The sequence below is a fragment of the Procambarus clarkii genome, chromosome 31, assembly GCF_040958095.1.
Source record: "Procambarus clarkii isolate CNS0578487 chromosome 31, FALCON_Pclarkii_2.0, whole genome shotgun sequence".
NCBI lineage: Eukaryota > Metazoa > Arthropoda > Malacostraca > Decapoda > Cambaridae > Procambarus > Procambarus clarkii.
The window spans coordinates 15,500,781-15,524,275 of NC_091180.1; the positions used below are offsets into that span (position 1 = coordinate 15,500,781).

Genomic DNA, 23,495 nt, shown 5'->3' on the forward strand with positions numbered 1-23,495 from the left:
ATATATATATATATATATATATATATATATATATATATATATATATATATATATATATATATATATATATATATATATATATATATATATATATATATATATATATATATATATATATATATATATATATATATATATATATATATGCGGAAAATCCACAGAGAAATATGAAATGAGGTGAACGTTTCGGCTCTGTTAAAGCCTTTGTCAACACCAGACTGACCAAGGCTCCAAGACAAAGGCTTTAACAGAGCCGAAACGTTCACCTCATTTCATATTTCTCTGTGGATTTTCCGCATAAAATGATCAGTGTTTTGTGATCGTCAATTGCATATATATATATATATATATTTAGTTTGTGTCAAAGCAAGAAATATTAACTTACAGTATATATAATTTGAATATAAATAATTTGATTAAAATGAGGGGAGCCTTGGTTACAGGTGAGTGGTAAAGTGAGGCAGGGGCCTGCACTACAGTGTGTGAGGCAGGGGCCTGCACTACAGTGTGTGAGGCAGGGGCCTGCACTACAGTGTGTGAGGCAGGGGCCTGCACTACAGTGTGTGAGGCAGGGGCCTGCACTACAGTGTGTGAGGCAGGGGCCTGCACTACAGTGTGTGAGGCAGGGGCCTGCACCACACAGTGTGAGGCAGGAGCCTGCACCACAGTGTGTGAAGCAGGGGCCTGCACCACAGTGTGTGAGGCAGGGGCCTTCACCACAGTGTGAGGCGGGGGCCTGCACCACACAGTGTGAGGCAGGAGCCTGCATCACACAGTGTGAGGCAGGAGCCTGCACCACAGTGTGAAGCAGGGGCCTGAACCACACAGTGTGAGGCAGGGGCTTGAACCACACAGTGCAAGAGGTGCATGCACCATATGGTGTGATGCCATAGCCAGCACAATGCAGTGTAAGGTAGTGGCCAGCCCCATGTGCTATCTGTATTACAAGTTGTGGCTTCAGCCACCTTGCAATGACAAAAGATTTTGATTAATTCTGCAGGGGTGACCACCACATGTCACCTGGTCCCTCAATGACGTCTCAGGTCATGGTGGGTAATAGAGGTGACAATAAGTCAATTTTAGTGCAACTCTTAGTCATGATAGGTCGGCTACTGTGGTGGCTGTAGAGTGGGTGGTGGGGAGTCTGGACCAGGAGGAGAGAGGTGTGTGTGTGTCGGGGTGGAGATAATCAGTGTCTGACTCAGGGCTCCATCATTAACTCTGTACCCTCCTCCTTCTACTGTTATCTGAGTGAGCGACTTCTGGGGCATGGTGGCTATGTGGTCGGTACGTAGGACATAAGCAGGGAAGTTGTTACCATTTTCCGGGGAGTCCACTATGATAGTGTCGCCAGCTATGTTTACTGTTTCAATGCTGACATTATCAGTAGTAAAGTGATCCATGGTGCCTTCCTGCAGGTGGGTAAGATTGTCAGTGGACACCACCACAGCACCATTCTCTCTTACAGTGACAAGTGCAGGCTCATGACGTGCCATTATCAGTTGAGGGGGTGACTGAGTGCGTGATGTGCGTGGCTTGGGCGGAATGGGTGGTGGCACAGCTGTAGAGCTTGAGCCACCCACATCCACACTACTGATGCGGGGTGCAACAGTCACAGTCACTCCTCTCCTACCAACTTCGTCAACCATTCCAGCTTCAATTTCACTGTCACTGCTCAGACTACTACGACTGCTGCTACAGCTGCTGCTGGTCACCATTTTCTGGATTTGAGGTGTCTGCTGAGAGGTTACGTGGCGAAGCTGAACGCTAAAACTGCTGATTTTTCTCTCATGTGGTGAAGGTGGATGTGCCTGTACCACCACCACGCGGTCCTCAGCTGTGGTGACAGGAGTGACCTCAACAGCCCCTCCCATTATTGTTGTGTCACCATCAAGAAGTGTTATAGTGGTGCCACCCACAGGAGCAGGTCTGGCTGCTAATGCTGGGGAGTCCTCACAATTGATTGCACTGTGCTGCAAACTGATGCTGTTTTTTGAAGTCTCTGATGCTGTCACCCACTGGCTTGAGATATCTGTGACTGATGTTGAACCACTAATTTCAATGTGAGATATAGGTTCACCTTCAGGTTCCATCACACATGTAGATATGGCATCATCTAAATTCCCATTACTGTTTCTTCTGTAGAGAAGTGCCTGCTCAAGAGTACCCCACTGCTCTGCACGTCGTAGTCCAGTCCCGCCCTCTACTCGCAATCCCACCCGAACCCCCTCTTCCTCTTCTATGGAAGTTGCAGATGAATCTGGAAGTTGCAGACGATGTGGACGGTGAAGCCCTGAGGCATTATCTATTGCGACAGTTGCTTTAGCTCTTGTCAGATCTAAGGACATGGCACGTTCCAGCACAACATTGACTGTGTCGGGCTCCACATGTAGGCGGGAAAGATCTCCCAAAGAAGCTGCTTTTCGTTTCAGTTCTTCGGAGTCTGTAGGTGGTCGCTTTGGTGTAGATGACGTTACTGGTTCTATGTGAGCTCTAATAATAGCCCGTTCTCCTTCACTGTCTGAGGCGATGGAGACTTCATCATTAAAAGACATTAATGGGACTCGTCGCTCAAGTACTGTTCTCTGCATCACTTCTACTACTTCTGCAGCTCCTACAGGAGGCTGGTAGGACTTGAGTTTTACTTCGCGCACCACAACATTGCTCCGAGCAGCAGGGATAGGGGCATGAGGAGGTTCAGGGGCACGGCGCTTAGATGGGGCAGAATCAACTTCATCAGGCTGTGAGGAGGTGTATGTCGCCAGTAGTGGGGGTAAGACCACATCCACCTGTCGTGATGTTGCCTCCACCATCTCGTTCACCTCAACATCAACAGGTCGTTCATTAATGGTTATTTCTGTCATCCCTGTGGCCACTTGGCGACTCCTCCCTCTGTTACGTTTTCTCTTCTTTAATTCCGTTGGAGTTTCATCCTTTTCATCAGAGCTTGATGAAGTACTGGATGAAGATGAGCTACACGTTTTCTCTTGTCGTTTTCGTCTATTTTCTTTAGCCGCTGCAGCAGCAAGAGCTAAGGCATTCTCTTCTGATGTATTGAGAACCTCTTCATCTTCTTTCTTGTTCTTTTTCTCCTTATCTTTCTTTTTCTTGGCATTCTTTTTCCGCTTGGCTTCATTTGTTCCTGGATGGTCATTGACAGCCCCCTCACGTGTTGCCTCATCTTCACTAGAGTGACTGTCATGTCGCATGCGGTTAAATTCTGTTTGGATTTTTCCCTTGAGATTCTTGAAGCCTTTAAAGCCTAAACGGATGCCTTTGCTTTTGTGTTCCTTAACTTTTTCATCACCACCACGAGTGTCATAATCTACCCGTTCCTCTGTCTCAACTCCCTCAGAATCAGAAGTACTTCTCCCACTTCGGTTTCTGAATGTAAAGCCCAATCCTTTTTGCGTCTTTGCTCGTGGGGCATCATCGCCACGAGTGTCCAGAGAACGCCTCTCATCTGCATCTCCTCCCTCAGAATCTGATCTCGTATCATATTTGCCTTCATTCTTGCCAAAGCCTTTTAAACCAAAATTAAGGCTGGATTTGGTTTTGACTTTAATTTCTTCTTCAGCGTCTGGTTGGTCCCGGCGCATCGCCTCAACCTCTGCCTCCCCGCTTTCCATGTCAGAGTTCTTGTTTTTGCTCTTGAAACCAAAGCTGAGACTTGGCTTGAGTTTATGCTTGATGCTACCAGACTCGGCATGAGGGTCAGTACCCACTCGTTCTTGGTCATTGTTATCTTCCGAGTCGGAGCTTCTGTTGCCTCTCCCCTTAAATCCAAAATTTAATCCTCCCTTCACCCTCGGTCGAGGTTTATCATCCTCACCCTCTTTGTCCATTGGTGCCCCTGAGACTTTTTCTACATGTTCTTCTTCAGTGTCAGAGGATCGTGAAAAGCCTTTAAATCCAAAGCTCATCTTACCACGTCCTTTCTTTTTGTCATCCTTAACTTCAGGCCGATCGGGATCAGGTGTCAGGGAAGTGGGTTCTCGTGAATCCTCCTCACTGTCTGATGATCGGTTAAAGCCTCGAAATCCAAATCCAAGGCCAAATTTGTGCTTTGATTTTGTCTTCTCGTCATCTTCTTCATCTTTAAACTTTGATTTTCCTTTTATTTTGTCCCCTTCATCATCATCTGTGGTGACAACTGGAATAGCAGGAGCTTTTGCTCTAAGTCTGACCTGTGTGCTCTCCCCAACACCTGCAAACTTGCTGCTTTTGATGTGGAAACCTTCAGGGGTAGCTAATGATGTCTGAGGCTCAGTCAGTGTAACAGTAACACCAGAATGTCTGGTATTTGGTGTTGATGCATCAGTGGATGCATCTAGTATCTCCTTTTTCATAGCAGCAACAGTGCCCTCGGGGATGGCTACGGCAGGACTCTCAACTTTAGCTTCAATACTCCTGGAATTAATATCAGGTTCTACAGTCAGGATGCCGCTGTCTCTAGGCTCAAGACCGATGTGTTTCTTAAAGCCTTTAAATCCAAACGCCATACCAAACCCAGGGGAGAGTCTGGCATTCTCCATCTCTATCAAAGAACTGCTTCCTTCTGTCTTGGGTTGCTCCCCCTCTAAACTCATTCCAGAATATCTGGCTTCCAAAACCCTAGACTGTAGATCCACTTCTGGTAAATCAATTTTGGCTTTCTTGAGGTCAATATCAACCTCTGGCAAATCACACTCGTCAAAACCTGGCACTTCAATACCAAAATTGCGAGACAGGAGTTCATTTTCAATCTCCATTGCCAGGCCACTAGCGTGAGACTTGACCACTTTGCCGCCACTAATGCCTACTGCATTTTGGTCAAATTCAGGGCTGTTTTCCCCAGACATGTGAGATTCTTTGGTTCTCTCACCCTTCTGACCTAAATGGAGATCCCAGTCAGGTAAGCTAATATCAGGAGTATTTAGGTTGAATCCGAAGCCTGATTTTCCTTTTTTCTTTGGAGCATTGAGGACATCATCATCATCATGGGTAATTTCCATCTTAGCAGATGGAATATCAGCATCTTGGAGGTTCATACTAATGTTCTGGTTGTGCAAATAAACAGAAGCATCTTGGTTACTGGCTACACTAACTGATCCAGCTGATAATGCTGGTACAGTCACACTTGGAGGATGGAATTGAAGGCTCACACTCTGCTCTTTACCCAAAATTAATTTGGTGTCATTATTGTTCTTGTTGACTTGACTCCCAAAGTTTGGGAAAGTTATGTCAGGAGTATTTAAAGAAATTCCTAGAGAGTGCTCACCTTTTTGTTTTAAGGCAGCCTCATTTTTGCCTGTTTCTGATGAATTTAATGCTTCCTTTTCTTCAGACAAAATTACATTAACTTTAGATACTTTGACATCAGGTCCTCTGAAATTTATATCAAATCTTTCCTTGCTAATGTTATCAAAATTAGAGGTATCTATGTTACCTCTATATTCTTGGCTATTTAAAGACAAGCCCTGAATGTGTCCTTCAGGACCTTGGATTCCAAAGCTGAGTCCACTATTGGGTTTACCTTCCAGTGAATATTTCTCTCTCTCTTGTAGGCTTTCATGCCCACTGCTTTTCAAATTTATATTTGGAAGATTAACTTCAGGTCTCTTGCTTCCAAAGTTAAATCGTTTTTCATTTTTCACGACTTCATTGTGTGTCATTTCGTCGTCTGACTTGCCTTGATCCCTCTCTTCTCCACGACCTCTCAAGTTAAAGCTCGGTATATTTATATCAGGACCTTTAAAGCCAAAGTTAATGCCTTTATTTAACTTTTTGTCTTCATTTTCATCAGGTTCTTTTTCATAATCATTTTGTCCAAGTTGACCAGAAACTTTCAAGTTTGAACTGGGCACGCCAACTTCGGGACCCCTAAGTTTAATGTTGAAATTTCTTTTAGATTCTGGTTCCTGCTCATCATAGTTAATGTCTTTGTTATCTGTCTCATGATATCCACTACTTCTCAAGATCATGCCAGGAAGACTCACCTTAGGACCTTTCAGTCCAAAGCTGAAGCCTTTCTTTGAAGTTTTGTCTATGTCAAATTCTTTCTCACCAGCATCTATGCTTGCTTCTTCAGCACCTCTTAAATTTAAACTAGGGAAGCTAACATCAGGGCCTTTAAATCCAAAACTTAACCCTCTGTTTGACTTATCTTGATCTTCCCAATCCACTTGTTCATCATTTCTTCGTGTAGTCTCGATGTCTGGCTGACCATGAGCTCTCACATCTACTGAAGGTATGCTTATGCTGGGACTTTTCAGTGCCATGTTAAAGCTCTTAGCAGTCCCAAGATCCATTTCCTTCCTGTGTGAGTAGCTGGTTTTATCATCATCTGTGTTAGCTTCCACACTGCTTTTTATGCCTATACTTGCCATCTTGACATCAGGACCCTTCAGATTGACATTTGGCATCGTAACATCAGGGCCCTTGAATCCAAAGCTGAAGCCTTTTTTAGACTTTTTATCTTTGTCATTCTCACCATGTGTCTCTTCATCATCATCCCCATATCCATGACCTTTCAAACTCATGCTGGGCATTTTAATATCTGGTCCCTTTAGCCCAAAGCTAAATGCTGTCATGGATTTTTTATGAATATCTTTGCTATCTTCAACATCTGATTCATTGTTTCCATCACCATGTTCAGAGCCTTTCAAATTAACACTTGGAAGGCTAATGTCTGGGTGTTTCAAACCAACCGTAAATCCCTCATGGGTTTGGTGATCTTTGTGTTTATTTCTTAATTCAGCTCTTGACTCTTCCTTGTCTTCCGAATCACCAGAGACTCTCGTACTTAACGAGGGAAGACTTACCATTGGACTCGTAATATCATATCCTAAATTAATCTTTGACCCACCCATTTTATCTGTATTATCTTCTTTGTCCGAATCTTGGCCTTCTTCTCCATCTCTATGAGCTTTTAAGGTAAAACTGGGTAGGCTAATATCAGGACCCTTGAACCCAAAACTGAAGCCTTTCTTTGACTTTTTATCTTTGTATTTATCATCTTCATTATCTGATTCTTTGCTTTCACCTTCAATCCCATGGGTGCTTCCCTTCAAGCTCATGCTGGGTACGTTAACATCCGGACCCTTGAATCCAAAACTGAAGCCTCTCTTTGACTTCTTATCTTCATCTTTGCCATCTTCATTTTCTGGCTCTTCATTTCCATCTTCCATTCTGTGAGCACTTCCTTTGAGACTCACACTGGGTAAATTAACATCCGGACCCTTGAATCCAAAACCGAAACCTTTCTTTGACTTCTTATCTTTGTATTTATCATCTTCATTATCTGATTCTCTACTTTCACCATCCATCTCATGGGTGCTCCCCTTCAAGCTCATGCTGGGTACGTTAACATCTGGACCCTTGAATCCAAACTTGAAGGCTTTCCTTGACTTCTTGTCTTCGTCTTTGCCATCTTCATTATCTGACTCTTTGTTTTCATCTTCTGTTCCAGGAGCGCTGGCCTTGAGACTCATGCTAGGTAGATTAACATCTGGACCCTTAAATCCAAAACTGAAGCCTTTCTTTGACTTTTTATCTTTATCTTTGCCATCTTCAACATCTGATTCTCTGTTTTCACCTTCCATTTCATGGCTGCTTTCCTTCAAGCTCACGCTGGGTAAGTGAACGTCTGGACCCTTAAATCCAAAACTGAAGCCTTTCTTTGACTTCTTATCCTTGTCTTTGCCAGCTTCTTCTTCATCTGATTCTCTGTGTTTGCCTTCCATCTCGTGGGTGCTCCCCTTCAAGCTCATGCTCGGTAAATTTATATCTGGACCCTTGAATCCAAAACCAAATCCTTTCTTCTTTTTATCATTGTCTTTGCCATCTTCGTTATCGGATTCTCTGTTTCCCATTTCCATCCCATGGCTGCTTCCCTTCATGCTCACACTGGGTAAGTTAACGTCTGGACCCTTGAATCCAAAGCTGAAGCCTTTCTTTGACTTCTTATCCTTATCTTTGTCATGTTCATCATTATCTGATTCTCTGTTTTCACTTTCCATTTCATGGCTGCTTTCCTTCAAGCTCACACTGGGTAAGTTAACGTCTGGACCCTTGAATCCAAAGCTGAAGCCTTTCTTTGACTTCTTATCCTTATCTTTGTCATGTTCATCATTATCTGATTCTCTGTTTTCACCTTCCATTTCATGGCTGCTTTCCTTCAAGCTCATGCTGGGTAAGTTAACGTCTGGACCCTTGAATCCAAAACTGAAGCTTTTCTTTGACTTTTTATCCTTATCTTTGCCATCTTCTTCATCATCTGATCCTCTGCTTTTGCCTTCAGTTTCATCGGTGCTTCCTTTCAAGCTCATGCTGGGTAAGTTAACGTCTGGAGCCTTGAATCCAAAATTGAAGCCTTTCTTTGACTTCTTATCCTTATCTTTGCCATCTTCATCATTATCTGATTCTCTGTTTTCGCCTTCTATCTCGTGGCCGCTTTCTTTCAAGCTCATGCTGGGTAAGTTAATGTCTGGACCTTTGAATCCAAAACTGAAGCCTTTCTTTGGCTTTTTATCTTTGTCTTTGCCATCTTCGTTATCGGATTCTCTATTTTCCATTTCCATCCCATGGCTGCTTCCCTTGACGCTCACACTGGGTAAGTTAACGTCTGGACCTTTGAATCCAAAACTGAAGCCTTTCTTTGACTTCTTATCTTCGTGTTTGCCATCTTCGTCATCTGACTCTTTGTTTTCATCTTCCATCCCATGAGCGCTGGCCTTGAGATTCATACTGGGCAGATTAACATCTGGACCCTTGAATCCAAAACTGAATCCTTTCTTTGGCTTCTTATCCTTGTCTTTGCCATCTTCATTATCTGATTCTCTGTTTTTGCCTTCCATCTCATGGGTGCTCCCCTTCAAGCTCATGCTGGGTAAGTTAACATCTGGACCCTTGAATCCAAAACTAAAGCCTTTCTTTGACTTTTTGTCTTTCTCCTCTTCATTATCAAACTCCATTTTATCTTTCACTTCATCGTGCCCTCTTAAACTAATGCTCGGTACACTAATATCTGGGGCTTTTAGTCCAAAACTGAAATCTCTTACTGATTTGTTGTCCTTTTTGTTGCTATCTTTATCATCTGCTTCCTCTTTCTCAGACTCCTTTCCATCACCATGACCCCGCAATCGGACATTAGGAACATTTATATCTGGGCCTCTGAATTCTAGCCCGAAACCTTTCTTTAGCTTCGTATCTCTGTCAGACATACGTTTCTCCTCATCCTCTAAGAGACTACTACTAACTTCCAAGCTTGCATCTGGCAAGGTGACATCTGGTCCCACTAGCCCCAAGCTAAAGCCTTTTCTGTTGCCACCCTTGCTGCTTTCCTCATCTAGTTCAGGCTTTCCTTTTAAATCTACTTGTTCTCTACCACTCATAGAGAAGCTTGGTAGGTTAATATCAGGACCTTTGAACCCAAACCCAAAGCCTTTCTTTGATTGTTCCTTCTCCGTTTCATCTTCCCCAGCAAATTCTTTGTTTCCTTCTCCATGGCTTTTTAAGGTCATGCTGGGCATATTAACATCTGGGCCTCTGAAGCCAAAGCTGAAGCCTTTTTTGGACTTCATACCTTTTTCTGCATTATCTTCTTCTTCAGCTGATTCATCTATTTCATGTTCATTTCCTTCCCCTTGACCTTTTAAGCTCATGCTGGGTAAGTTAGTGTCAGGACCCTTAAATCCAAAGCTGAAACCTTTCCTGGACTTCTTACTCTTTTCTGCATTACCTTCCTCGTTTAGTTCATCTATTACGTGTTCATTTCCTTCCCCGTGACCTTTTAAGCTCATGCTAGGTAAGTTAACATCTGGGCCCTTAAAGCCAAAATTAAAGCCTTTCTTGGACTTCTTGTCTTTGTTTTTGATGTCAGCATTATCTGACTCAACATCTATGCCATCATGTCCATGAGCACCACTGCTTTTTAGACTCACACTAGGCACGTTAATGTCTGGCCCCTTAAATCCAAAACTGAAGCCTTTCTTTGACTTCTTATCTTTGTCTGTTTTATCTTCATCTGATTCAACCTTTTCTTCATTTCCTTCCCCATGGGTTCTTAAGCTCACACTTGGTAAATTCACATCGGGGCCCTTGAATCCAAAGCTGAAGCCTTTCTTGGATTTCTTATCTTTTTCAGGGTTATCTTTGTCCGATTCCTCTTTTTCTTGCTCATTTCCTTCCCCATGATTTTTTAAGGTCATGCTGGGTAAATTGACATCTGGACCCTTAAAGCCAAAGCTAAAGCCTTTCTTAGCCTTCTTACCCTTTTCTGCATTACCGTCTTCATCTGATTCATCTATTTCATGTTCATTTCCTTCCCCATGACCTTTTAAACTCATGCTGGGTAAATTAACATCCGGGCCCTTAAAGCCAAAGCTGAAGCCTTTCTTAGGCTTCTTACCCTTTTCTGCATTACCTTCTTCGTCTGATTCATCTATTTCATGTTCATTTCCTTCTCCTTGACCTTTTAAACTCATGTTGGCTAAGTTAATGTCAGGACCCTTAAATCCAAAGCTGAAACCTTTCCTGGACTTCTTACTCTTTGCTTCATCATCTGAATCCCTGATATCTTGTTCTATTTCCTGAGCGCTTCCTCTTAGACTCACACTTGGAAAGTTTACATCTGGACATTTTACACCCAAACTGAGGTCAGTCTTTGACTTATCACTGTCTTTCTCCTCTGGGTCTTCATTTTCTTCATTATCACCCTGTCCATGGCCTCTTAAACTAATGGATGGTAAACTCATGTCTGGCCCCTTGAGTCCAAAGCTGAAGCCTTTCTTGGATTTGCCATTAGTTTTATCCTGATCATCTGAATCTGCCTTTTGTTCTTTATCTCCATCCCCATAACCTTTTAGACTTAAGCTGGGTAAACTAATCTCTGGTCCTTTGAATCCAAAACTCAGACCTTTCTTGACCTTCTTTTCCTTATCATTATCATCATCATCATCATTCTGGTCACGATGGCCTTTGTCTCTTTTTTCAGCAGTTATATCAACAGAGGGAAGACTGAAGTCAGGACCCTGAAGATCAAGATTTATGTCTTTTTTGGAGATGCTGTATTTGTCAGACGTTCTCTCTAGATGCTTAGGTAGTTCAACCTCACCTTCATGTCCTTCTCCACGACCCCTCCAGTTTATACTTGGAAGATTTATGTCTGGAGCCTTTAATACGATGCTACCATCATCAGGTTCAGCTGTATCTCCATGTGCCTTCAAAGACACACTTGGGACGTCAATGTTCGGACCTTTCAGTTCTACGCTGTAATTTCTGTTACTTTTCTTATCCTCATTACCTTCATTATCTGAATTCTCATTTCCAGTCCCTTCAGCATGGCCTCTTAGACTTATGCTTGGCAAGTTAAATTCTGGAGCTTTAAGACCCAAACTGAAGCCCTTTTTGTTCTTTTTAGTTTTCTTTTTGCCACTATCATCATCTGATGTATTTTCCATTTCTTCATGAAGTTCACTAACTTCAGCCTTGCCTTTAAGCTCTACATCTGGAAGTTGTATATTAGGGCCTTGTAACCCTGCATGAAGACTTATATTTTTGCCATTATCCTTGATTTTGGAGTTGTCAGAGTCTTTACCCAAGTGCTTATCGCCTCCACCTCGGCCTCCTACACTGAAGCTTGGCAGGCTAAAATCTGGAGCCTTAAGACCAAAGCTAAAGCCCTTATTCTTTTTGTCACTATTATCATCAGAGTCATGGCTGGCTTCGGCCTCACCAAGAGCTTGCAAATCCACATTGGGAAGAGTAACTTCTCCAGGTTTATAGCTTATACTGGTTCTATTTTGTACATTAATATCTGGCATTTGATCAGTAGCTTTAATTGCTAAATCTCCCTCAGCATTAGTCTTTCCTCTCTTAAAACTAAGATCTGGTAAGCTGATATCAGGCACGTTCATCCTGAAGGCTAAACCACCACTGTCAATTTCGTCCTTATCACTCTCATTCATGCTCTCTGTCTTTGAGTCATTTTCCTTATCCTTGTTTCTCGCTTCTCCCCTTAAACTGAACTGTGGCATAGATATTTCTGGTGCTTTGAAGTTAATTCCAAAGCCTGGACCTTCTTTAGATTTTGAGGACTGTTCACTATCATCACCACCAGATGCCTTTTTCGCACGTTCAAAGTCAACGATGGGCAGGTTAACGTCTGGTACATCAACACTTACCCCAATTGTGTTTTTGGACTTTACTTTCTCTTCATCTGAGGCAGCGGTGTGATCATCATCATCATCTTTGCCAAGTCCTTTAAAGCCAAAACCAAAGTCCTTTAGACCTAGGCCTTTGGATTTTCTTGAGTCTTTTTCATTTGCTTTTGCCCCTGTCTCATCTACATTTTCAGATTCTGAATTCTGACCTTTGCTGAAGCCTTTGAGGCCAAAACCAAAACCGAATGAACCTTTTGCCTTCTGTTTCTCATCATCAGTTTTGGGTTCATGAGATATCTTATCTTGATCTATACTAGTATTAACAGATAGGTCTGTAGCAGGCAAGGACACACTAATATTCTCCTCACCCACAACCTTTACCTGGCCACCCTCAGGCATGCCTCTCACCTTACCACTCACCTTGCCGGCCTCACCCTTCATATCACCCAGCTTCATTTGTGGAAGCTTAACCCCAAACTTTACACCTGCTGTCTTCTTGTTTACAGCATCTAGGCCATCAATCCCTGCCAATGGGTCGACCTCTCTTTCAACGCTGATTTGTGGTTGTGGCAGGCTGAGGGAAGGCAAACTCACCTCTCCCGATACCTTTCCCCCTGCTTCCAAGTCCAGATCCTGCTTTGGCACTTTTCCGGTCAAGTCGGGCAACACTTTGATGCCAAACTTTAATCTTGAATCAGATTTTTCCGGATGTAGTTCTGAAATATCGGCTGTTATGGTGTGAGAAGGCTTTGTGACCAAGACATTTGGAATGTTGACCACGGCTCCTGGAACGTCAATAGCCCGCTCAGAGTGTCGCTCGGGGGCCTCCCGCTTGACAAGGGCAGCAGCATTCATCCTGGGAGGAATGGCAGTAGGTAGACCAATGCCAGGAGTGAGCCTGAGGTTGGGCAGCTCCACCCTGCCGCTCACTAGATCTGGGCGGGGCACCTCCGATATGCCAGCTCGTCCCTCGTATACCCGTGCTCGGCTGACTCTCCACATGTCCGCCTTACCAATCTGCAAATGTTCACCTGAGTTGAAAACCATTCTCATGCATATAACATGTATGTTCTCGTAAAATTCATGTTACTGAGAGATCTAGTGTTAATTATTGTTGATCAAATAATGTGTATCATATAAGATAAATGTAAGAGTTCTTGTACATGACCCCAATGTATTTTCTGATTAAGTGTTTAGTGCATGAATGCATGCTTACTAACATCAGTAATACTATACAGTGAGAAATACAACATGGTATCACACAGGCAATTTCTTTTTAGTGGATGCGTATATGCAAAGTTACTATACAATGCTTGTAACAGCTATTATCCAGCATCAATAACCTTCATCAATGTTAGATGTCAAAACTGATTTTGACTGGACATATCAAGTGGGGTTAGGTCAACACACATATGATACTGATGACATGCTTGTCAAAACAAGCCCCAATCACATCTGGAGTCAAAATTATTTGCAGGGTAACAAAATTGACATGGGATTGTTAGAGTGTTTCCTGAATTTACCTGAGGGCCACTAACACACTAATGGCCTAGACGAGGACTTGAATGAGTTTGGGTGGACATAAATACAAGCTGTCTCGTATGGGTCAATAGGCCTTCTGCAGTTTTATTTATTATTTTTCTTTTGATATATTGAATAGGGTTTGCTCAACAAACCTCAGATCTTGACAGGGGTGTGTTCGGCAACTGCTGAATTGCACGTCGAGTAGAGGCAGAGGGGCAGTGACCTACCTTGGCCAGGTCGTCAATGGACTGACTCCTGTAGAAGGGGTGAACAGGACGGGCCGCAGAAACGTTTGGGAGACGACGTTCGCTCCCAGAGACTGACTTCTCCAGGAGGAGCAGAACAGGATATGGCGAGGCATAACTGAGGAGGGTAAGAGCATCCTCGTGTACCATGTGTTCTGTGCTGACAGCTAGCCCCAGCACCCGGTCACCTGGTGAACACAAGAGCTTATTAATCCCTGAAAGTAAGGTAAGGTGATTATCAGGAGAAAGCACTTAGCCATTATGACTAGCACTTGGAAGGGCTATGAAGATAAGGATTTAGGATAGGATGGAGGAAGTGAATGGCACCCACCTACTGTACTTAGATAGTCGGGAATTCAATGCTGACCTGTAAGAAGAAAAACCCTATGCTCTACCATCCAGTCATAGTGGTTGGGCCGGAGAACACTCATTTATTAATATTAATAATATTAACACCTGATGATCAATTAGTTTTGCATATATTGTGGGGAAAATTGCATGAACTGATAATGCAAATGTCCTCCACAAATACTGTATCTTGAATAACAAGGTTTAATAAAGGTTTCTCAGCATGGTTTCACTAAGGGCTGTGCTTGTTTAATAAATTTACTGTTATTCTTTTCCAGCATATCTGAAGCAATCAATAATGCAAAAGATTGACATTGTGTATGTAGGCTTATGAAGGCCTCTCATACCGTAATTAATCCATAAAAGATTGCTAAGAACCTAAGGGTTTATGATCTTGAAGATAATACCTTAAATTAAATAACTATTATTTACCTGAGGGCCACTATCTCTAGCGACCTCGATGGAGACAAGAATATGGAGGCTTGTTTAAGTTTCCTCCATTATGCCTGAGAATTTTTTTCAACTGGATTTTAGATTAGACTTCTGTCTTTGCATTTACAGGTTACATCAAATTGCAATTTCATGGGTTTATTACCCTATGGTGAAAACCATCACCTGCTTTGTCCTACATTGTGGCTTGTTGAGCTTGAAGTTGTTGCCCACCCCCCCCATGTGTGAGATACATTAGACCTTTGAATGAAGCGGGTTGGATAAATCTCTTAAAGTTTATTCAGTATTTTAAATTTATTGGTGAGATTAGTTCTGTTGTGTCTGGTTTATAGTGCTATTAGTCGTGAGGTCCTCAACCATTGGTGGTATGAGAGTTGGCCTAGTTTTAGCATAAATATTGTTTTGCATTTAACTTTTCCAAAGAAGTTATATCCCTTTTAGGCCTCCATGCTTGGATATAGTAATCCAGAAGGGTGCACACCAGAGATTTACAGCTGAATAGCCACATTATTTTTCTAGAAATCAAAGCATTTTATTATACCTAAGGTTTGGTTGGCATTTTTTTTTACAGTAGCTCCTATGTGCTGAGCAACTCCTGAAGACTGGTGGGATCATAACTTCTAGACGGTTCTTTTCTTTATCAATCTGCTGCATGGTTGTGCTGTTGATATGATAGTTATGATGGGTATTGTTATGCCCTACAAGCAAGATCTTGCAATTTTCAATATTGAAAAGCATTTGTCAGTCTTCTGACTAATTGTGGAGTTCATAAAGTATGATTTGCACTGCATCAGTGTTATGTAATAATAATAATAATAATAATAATAATAATAATAATAATAATAATAATAATAGTATTTTATTTACAATTAGATTACAGTAGTTACATAGTAGCTGCAGTATTTGTATATTTTATAAAGCCACTAATGGGCATAATTTAAGATAAAAAGTGTATTGTACATTTTTGGGGTAATACTGAATACTATGTTAGATGTAAGCAAATAAACTTTATTGGTCCTGCAGCACAGTAGTCTACATCCACAGATCATAACCAAGGATCCTGGGCTCGATACCTGGGTGGGACTGTGTTGATAAAGTTTCTTTTCACCTGATGCCTCTGTTCACTTAGAAATAAGTACTGTACTACTATACATGACCTCCACAAGTGACCATAAGACTATCAAATGGTTTTCAATATTGAAAAATGCAAGATGTTGCATGTAGGGTTTAACAATGCTGTTACGGTATCTCCACCTTCATTGGACTATGAAGGTGGTTTCGGCGCCATCTGTGGGTGTTTCGGTGCCTGTTCACCGAGCAGTAAGTAGGTACTCAGAAGTTAGTCAGCTTGTTGTGGGGTTGTATCCTGAGCAGGGTCAGTAATTCGACCTGGGGGGGGGGAAGGCTTCGATAGTAGTGTAGTGTAGGGTAAAGCTCTGATAAAAGCCTAACGTGTATGAATACATTCTGGCTTCCTGTCCTCCAACACAAGAATTGTTATGATATTAAGTGGGTAGTATGTGTTATCTCGTGCTTGCGTATGCCTCCAAAGTATAGAAAATGACTATTATTTTCAGCAAACCTTGTTTGTAACCAGAACAGTGATACTGTATTTTAAATTTACTGTTTTCCAGAACATTCCAGATATGGAATTCCTGAAGGGTCTCCATGGCTGTTTTATCAGGTTTACCACCCATGTTTGTCTTTGGGACAGCAGGTCACCATCACAGCCACGACTGACCACAACAAACATTGTTCTGTGTGGAGAGGAACGTCAAGTGGGAGCCTCTGGAAGGTTCCAATCTCATCACCGCACATCAAATTGGGCCTCGTGGAACAATGTGTCACAACTCTAGATAACGAGTTGGCAACCTTTAAGTACCTTCAAGACTTCTTCCCTAAGCTACTGAAGCAAGGTTTAAAGCCGGTATTTTTGTGGGACCACAAATAAGATCCTGGAATGCAAGATGCTGGAACACCTTTGTCGCAGTGGCCTGGGGCTTCCTTGGCAGTCACAAGGACACAACTACGTGGAGCAAGTTGAGACCCTGGTGAAGAACTCCAGCATAATGGGCAGCAAGATGTCTGTCCCTCCAAGTCCATGTCTTGGGTGATCATCTTGATAAATTGAGGGAGAGAATGGGAGCACAATCGGAGGAGCAAGGCGTGCACCTGCTCCAGGATGTACCGCACGGTGAGAGGTTAGTTCATTTATTATGCACCCCATACCCATTTTGTGGGCGGTGGTGGAAAGGGTTACAGAGGCACATAATGGGCTCAGGGACTGAACCCCACAATTCATTTAGCTAAGCAAGTTACAATCTTGATGAGCTAGTTACAAAATTCAATGCACATCGTCACATCATCAATGGGCTCTAGATCAACCTCAAGTACAGGTTCTAAATTAAGCAACTGACATATGTGGAGAGCTAGTGTCACAATTGATATGTTTGTCCTGCACACCGCCCCCCATCCAGTGGGCAGCGGTGGATAGGTTACAGTCACTCAGTTACTCCTACAGTTAGCAAACTGGGGATATTTGGCTAAGATTTCTGGTACCAGATCATTTTGAATTAAATATTTACACATTTCTGGAACATTTGTTATAGAATTGTCTCTGAATTCACGTATCTTTTCGCACTCCATCACATAGTGACGGAGGGTGTGTGAATAATTTTGTTGACACAGTTTACATTTGGTCAGGTCTACATCAGCAGGTAATGAGAATTCCCAGAGATGGTCACTATCAAGGAGAGAATAATGAGACCATGATGGGAGACTGACTACTGTACGTTTCGGGCGTTTCTGCCCGAAAAGCTATGCGTGTTAGTGGCTCTACAAGAATGTAAAACTTTAAGTCTCTGTACTCTAATAAACCCAATGTACCTTCTTGTATATAAATAAATAAATACTGTACATTTGGCGGCTGATTCGCGAAAGTGCAAGAAAATAAACACAATTTGCGAGGCAGGTAATTACCATAAACAGTATTACCAAACAGGAATGAACCAAAAACAGTGTTACCAGAGAAGGAAGAGCCAAAAGAGCATTACCAGGCGGAGGAAAGCCACAGAAGAATATTACCATACTGTGGCAAGGTAAGACAAGATGGCTGACCTGGAGCGATGTTGCCAGACTCTGAGGCTGGACCTCGGTGCAGGACGTCCCTGACGTAGATGCCGTCCCTCATGTTCCCGGAGATGTTGAAGCCTAGTCCAGTGAAGTCATGACCGCGAAGAGGCACCGCCACCACCGTCGGCTCCTGCAACACCACACATTATTACTGCTATATCTTGCACCGGACCCTTGTCGTGAACACGAATCGACCAGATTCACGAAGCAGTTACAAGCACTTACGAACCTGTACATCTTTTCTCAATCTTTGGCGGCTTTGCTTACAATTATTAAATAGTTAATGAGCTCCGAAGCACCAGGAGGCTGTTTATTACAATAACAACAGTTGATTGGCAAGTTTTCATGCTTGTAATAAATGTAACCAAAGCCGTCAAAGATTGAGGAAAGAGGTACACGTTCGTAAGTACTTGCGTAAGTGCTTCGTGAATCTGGCCTAGGCCAACCGATGCGACCTTCCTTAGCAAGCAACGTTAAACATCATCACACACTCATTAGTATTACCCTAAAATGTAAATAAATATAAGTACACTCATTATCTTGAGCTCGCGTCCAAAATGTTGCATGTAATTATGACTATATATGTACAAACACTGTACCTGCTAAATATTTTTATCTGACCCTTTGCATATTTTGTTAGTAAAATATATTATTATTACCAATTTCAAACATACTTCATCTTGTGTATATATATATATATATATATATATATATATATATATATATATATAGTTTTTATATACAAGAAGGTATAGTGGGTTGTGGAAGCAGACATGTTGACGATTATGTTTTGCCCCAAACGCGATGCGTATTAGTGGCTTTAGGTATTGTATGTACTAGCTCTATCTATAAATTGACACACTAGAAGGTGAAGGGACGACGACGTTTCGGTCCGTCCTGGACCATTCTCAAGTCGATTACTTAAGCCACGTTATTGTGCCTATCTATAAATCCAACATTATGTTTGTAATTCATCTTCTGTGTATGTACTTTAATAAGAATTTGAATTTAAATGTGCGTCTAGATTCTCGCGCAGCCACTAAGGGCAGCGTTTCAGGCAGCGGGTCCCTTTAGCTAACATCTCTTGGAGTGATATATTGTAACAGATTTTGAAGTCCCATAACAACTACCTCAGCATAAATTGATCAAATAAATTATATTCCCTACTCAGGGGAACAGAAAACATTTATCTTTTAAAATAAGATTTATAGGTTAATATTTCTGGCATCATCTTGATGGCTAAGATGGTCAATACAAGTGTTGCCCCCCCCCAGGGTCTCCATCTTGATGGCTAAGATGGTCAGTACAAGTGTTGCCCCCCCCAGGGTCTCCATCTTGGTGGCTAAGATGGTCAATACAAGTGTTGCCCCCCCCCAGGGTCTCCATCTTGATGGCTAAGATGGTCAATACAAGTGTTGCCCCCCCCAGGTTCTCCATCTTGATGGCTAAGATGGTCAATACAAGTGTTGCCCCCCCCCCCCAGGGTCTCCATCTTGGTGGCTAAGATGGTCAATACAACTGTGTTGACCCCCTCAGGCTCACTATCTTGGGGTCAATACAACACCAGCTGTTAAGTACAAAATCGACATTGTCACTTAAGTGTATTTAGTTCATTTTACCTGAGTTTACCTAAAAATCACTAACACTAGTAGCCTCGACGAGGACAGGAAGCCGGCGGCTTGCCAACGGTCCCCCCAGCTTGATTCTTTCAGGCTGGGTTTTAAAATTGAAGTGTTTGATATTGACGGCTTCGGCGGGTAGGCGGTTCCATGCGTCTATAACCCTGTGGTAAAAAACCATCTCCTATTTTAATTCCTACACTGTGGCTTCTTGAGCTTGAACCCGTTGCTCCTTGTTTGTGTTACATCTGAACTTTTGAAGAACTTGTCTGGATCAATATCCTCCAAATTGTTCAGTAGTCTTAAAAATTCGATGAGATCCGCCCTGTCATGCCTAGTTTGCAGTGTTGTTAGCCCTGAGGCCCTCAACCTGTCCTGGGACGAGAGTTGACTTAGCTCTAGAACGATTTTTGTTGTCCGGTGATGCACTTCTCCAGAGTACTAGTGGAGAGAGAGAGAGGAGGGCAAGAGGCTGTGCTGGGGGGGGGGGGAGGTGATGTGGCTCAGGCAGCGTGCCGACACGTCCACGGAGGGGGGGGGGGCTTCCCTAGCTAGTAGTGGGTCTACATGTGATGCTGCTGGGGGGGGGGGGCTATTAGGGGAAAGCGCCAAGCCACCATGACTATTAGCACTGGGAAGGGGCAGGATAAGGATTTGGGATGGGACGGTGTGGGGGTGGGGGGGGGGGGAGGACTGGTGCCCCAATCACTTGTGGACGGTCGGGGATTGAACGTCGACCTGCATGAAGCGAGACCGTCGCTCTACCATCCAGCCCAAGTGGTTGGCTGATGGGGAGAGGGAGGTGGTGATACTTATAAGGGGGAGGTGGTGATTATTGTGGTGGTGAATGCCCCTGTTACCTAGCAGTAAATAGGTACCTGGGAGTTAGTCAGCTGTCACGGGCTGCTTCCTGGGGGGGGGGGTGGAAAAAAAAGTAGTTAGTGTAGTTACTAAACAGTTGATTGACAGTTGAGAGGCGGGCCGAAAGAGCAAAGCTCAACCCCCGCAAACACAACTAGGTGAATACACACACACGCATACGCACACACGCACACACGCACACACACACACACACAGGCAGGAATGAAAGTGAAGGTACTCCATTGGATAGAGGAGTACCTAAGCAACAGAAGACAACGAGTCAGTGTGAGGGGTGAGGTCTCGGATTGGCGAGACGTCACAAGTGGAGTCCCACAGGGGTCAGTCCTTAGACCTATACTGTTTCTGATATATGTAAAGGATCTCCCAGAGGGTATAGATTCGTTCCTCTCAATGTTTACTGATGATGCAAAAATTATGAGGAGGATTAAGATGGAGGAAGATAGTATGAAGCTACAAGATGACCTAGACAAATTGAACGAATGGACCAACATATGGCTACTAAAGTTCAACCCGAGTACCCATGTCTGGACCGCAAGTACTAACGAACGTGTTCATCTTTCCTCAATCTTTGACGGCTTTGGTTACATTTATTAAACAGTTTACAAGCATGAAAACTTCCCAATCAACTGTTGTTATTGTTACAAACAGCCTCCTGGTGCTTCGGAGCCAACCTGTGCTCGTCTCAAGTCCATTCCATCCAGCGATCGACCCCACAGACGCATTTATCAATTTTAACATGCTGTCCATTCAAAATGGGAATTTTCTCAAATATAAATTAATATTATAATATATTAGCATATTGTACATATATAGGCATAGGTTAGGTTAGGTGTTTAGGTTCTGTTGGCGATTATTAGTATTTGTAGTACGTGGGTGAAGCATTTACAGCGTTGTGGTTCGAACACAACTCGTCAGTGAAGCACTTGTTCCGGACGTGTTCGGACGTCATCAGTTGTGAGTCGTGTGTAAACCGTTTTCCATTCATAAACACCAGGGGGGTTGGCGGGTGGATGGAATCACTTTCGGGTGTTGTTTGGAGGACGGGCTGTCGGAGCTCATTAACTGTTTAATAATTGAAAACAAAGTCGCCAAAGATTGAGAAAAGATGTACAGGTTCGTAAGTGCTGGCGTAACTACTTCGTGAATCTGGCTTGTGCATTCGCTTACATCTACAGTTCCCCGGTGAAAGGTTGCCAGCCGATGTTCTCCCGGCATGTTTATGACTTGTATGTCCACCGAGGTGACATGGAGAGTCTAGTGCACTGTGGAAAACAATCCACTTTGGGCAGTCCCGAAGTCCTGACTTGTTCCTGTGAGAGGACAAGTTGGTTATGGTGTGTTGGCTGTTGTAGTGGTGCACGGTTGTGGCCACCGACGGACCAAGAGCAGTTACCAGACGACAATACTGGCCGTCTGTGTACGAGTACTGCCAGGGTGTTGACGAAGACCTCTGTCAGGGTGTTGACGAAGACCTCTGTCAGGGTGATCCAGGAGAGCAGATGTGTGGTGTATACTGGGACACGGTGACGACACGGTGCGAGGACTGCCTGGTCCGCGCCGTGAGGTCCTCTTCAAAAGAACGTCGCTTTTGGCCGTTTGCCCGTATGGCCGAATTTGGACGTAATTGGAAAATGAAAAAAAAAATGAAAATAAATTTGGGATTTTTTTTTCAACAGCAGTAAGTTAAGGGTCCTCTGATAGGTTAGGTGGGCAGGAAATTCTCATAAAGTTTCAAACGGTATGAAAAACGTGAATTGAAAGTCACCTATTCTAACCTTACAGAGTCGGCCGGACGACTCGAACAGAAAACGGAACAGTACGTCACTTTTGTGAGTCGATTTCATTTCAAATTACGTCCAAATTTGGCCATAGTGCCGCGCATACCAGCCAAAAGTGACGTTATTTTTAAGAGGACGGGTTGGTTGAGGAAGGTGAAGACGCCGCTGCTGCCCACTGAGCGTGGACGACGTGTATGGTGTAACATTACACGTCACACAGTGGACTCACCGCGATTTGAAGAACACTGCAGGTATATTAAATGTCCTGTACGAGAGTGACACAGTGTACACATGTGTAGTAATATGACATACATAATACATTAGTGTTATATAATCTTGTTTACCTCCTTTATTCCTCGCACAATTACTCGCTACCGCTAACTCTTGATAACTAACCATTGACGTGGCGGTGATATCATAGACTCATAAGCAGGAAGAACCCGGTTAATGGCTCAAACAGGCTGTAACACTGCCCTTTACAAACTCTGCCCACCCCGCCATCGCCGGGGATCGATCCCCCGGAGCCTGGATTAAGAATCCCGAGCTGTCTCCACTCAGCCACCACCCAGGTACTCACCGCCATGTGAGAGTCGTCCATGGCCCTCTTGGGGGAGTTGGTCCTGGACCCGCCTGACCGCACCGCCTGCACCAGCTGTGAGGGACACAACACAACACTTACATTATCGCCATGTCTGGCGCGGGTTCGAACCCCGGTTCTCCAAGGCCAGGTCATTTATATTCCATTATAACACAAGTTTAGATTTAGGGTGTAAAATATTATACTAATTAGTTCCAGAACATTGTATTATGAACCATTGTTTTATCTACACTATGGTGGTCTGGTGTCCCACACTATGGTGGTCTGGTGGTCTAGTGTCCCACACTATGGTGGTCTGGTGTCCCACACTATGGTGGTCTGGTGGTCTGGTGTCCCACACTATGGTGGTCTGGTGGTCTAGTGTCCCACACTATGGTGGTCTAGTGTCCCAGACTATGGTGGTCTAGTGTCCCACACTATGGTGGTCTGGTGGTCTAGTGTCCCACACTATGGTGGTCTAGTGTCCCACACTATGGTGGTCTGGTGGTCTAGTGTCCCACACTATGATAGTGATCTGGTGGTCTAGTGTCCCACACTATGGTGGTCTGGTGGTCTAGTGTCCCACACTATGGTGGTCTGGTGTCCCACACTATGGTGGTCTGGTGTCCCACACTATGGTGGTCTGGTGTCCCACACTATGGTGGTCTGGTGTCCCACACTATGGTGGTCTGGTGTCCCACACTATGGTGGTCTAGTGTCCCACACTATGGTGGTCTGGTGTCCCACACTATGGTGGTCTGGTGTCCCACACTATGGTCTGGTGGTCTAGTGTCCCA

The 23,495-nt window shown here is 43.5% G+C and overlaps 1 protein-coding gene across 1 annotated transcript in view; it reads right to left on the reverse strand.

The window, feature by feature from the left end:
- Window positions 1-269: 269 nt before the first annotated feature.
- LOC123758646 (neuroblast differentiation-associated protein AHNAK) overlaps window positions 270-23,495 on the reverse strand; it is a 124,735-nt gene continuing 101,509 nt past the window's right edge. Inside the window, exons 4-7 of the mRNA XM_069334370.1 lie at window positions 22,699-22,773; window positions 17,828-17,972; window positions 13,895-14,100; window positions 270-13,160 (exon numbers count right to left, since the gene is read on the reverse strand). Coding sequence (XP_069190471.1) covers window positions 1,110-13,160; window positions 13,895-14,100; window positions 17,828-17,972; window positions 22,699-22,773 — 12,477 coding nt within the window. The 3' untranslated portion in view covers window positions 270-1,109. The remainder of the gene's footprint in view (window positions 13,161-13,894; window positions 14,101-17,827; window positions 17,973-22,698; window positions 22,774-23,495) is intronic.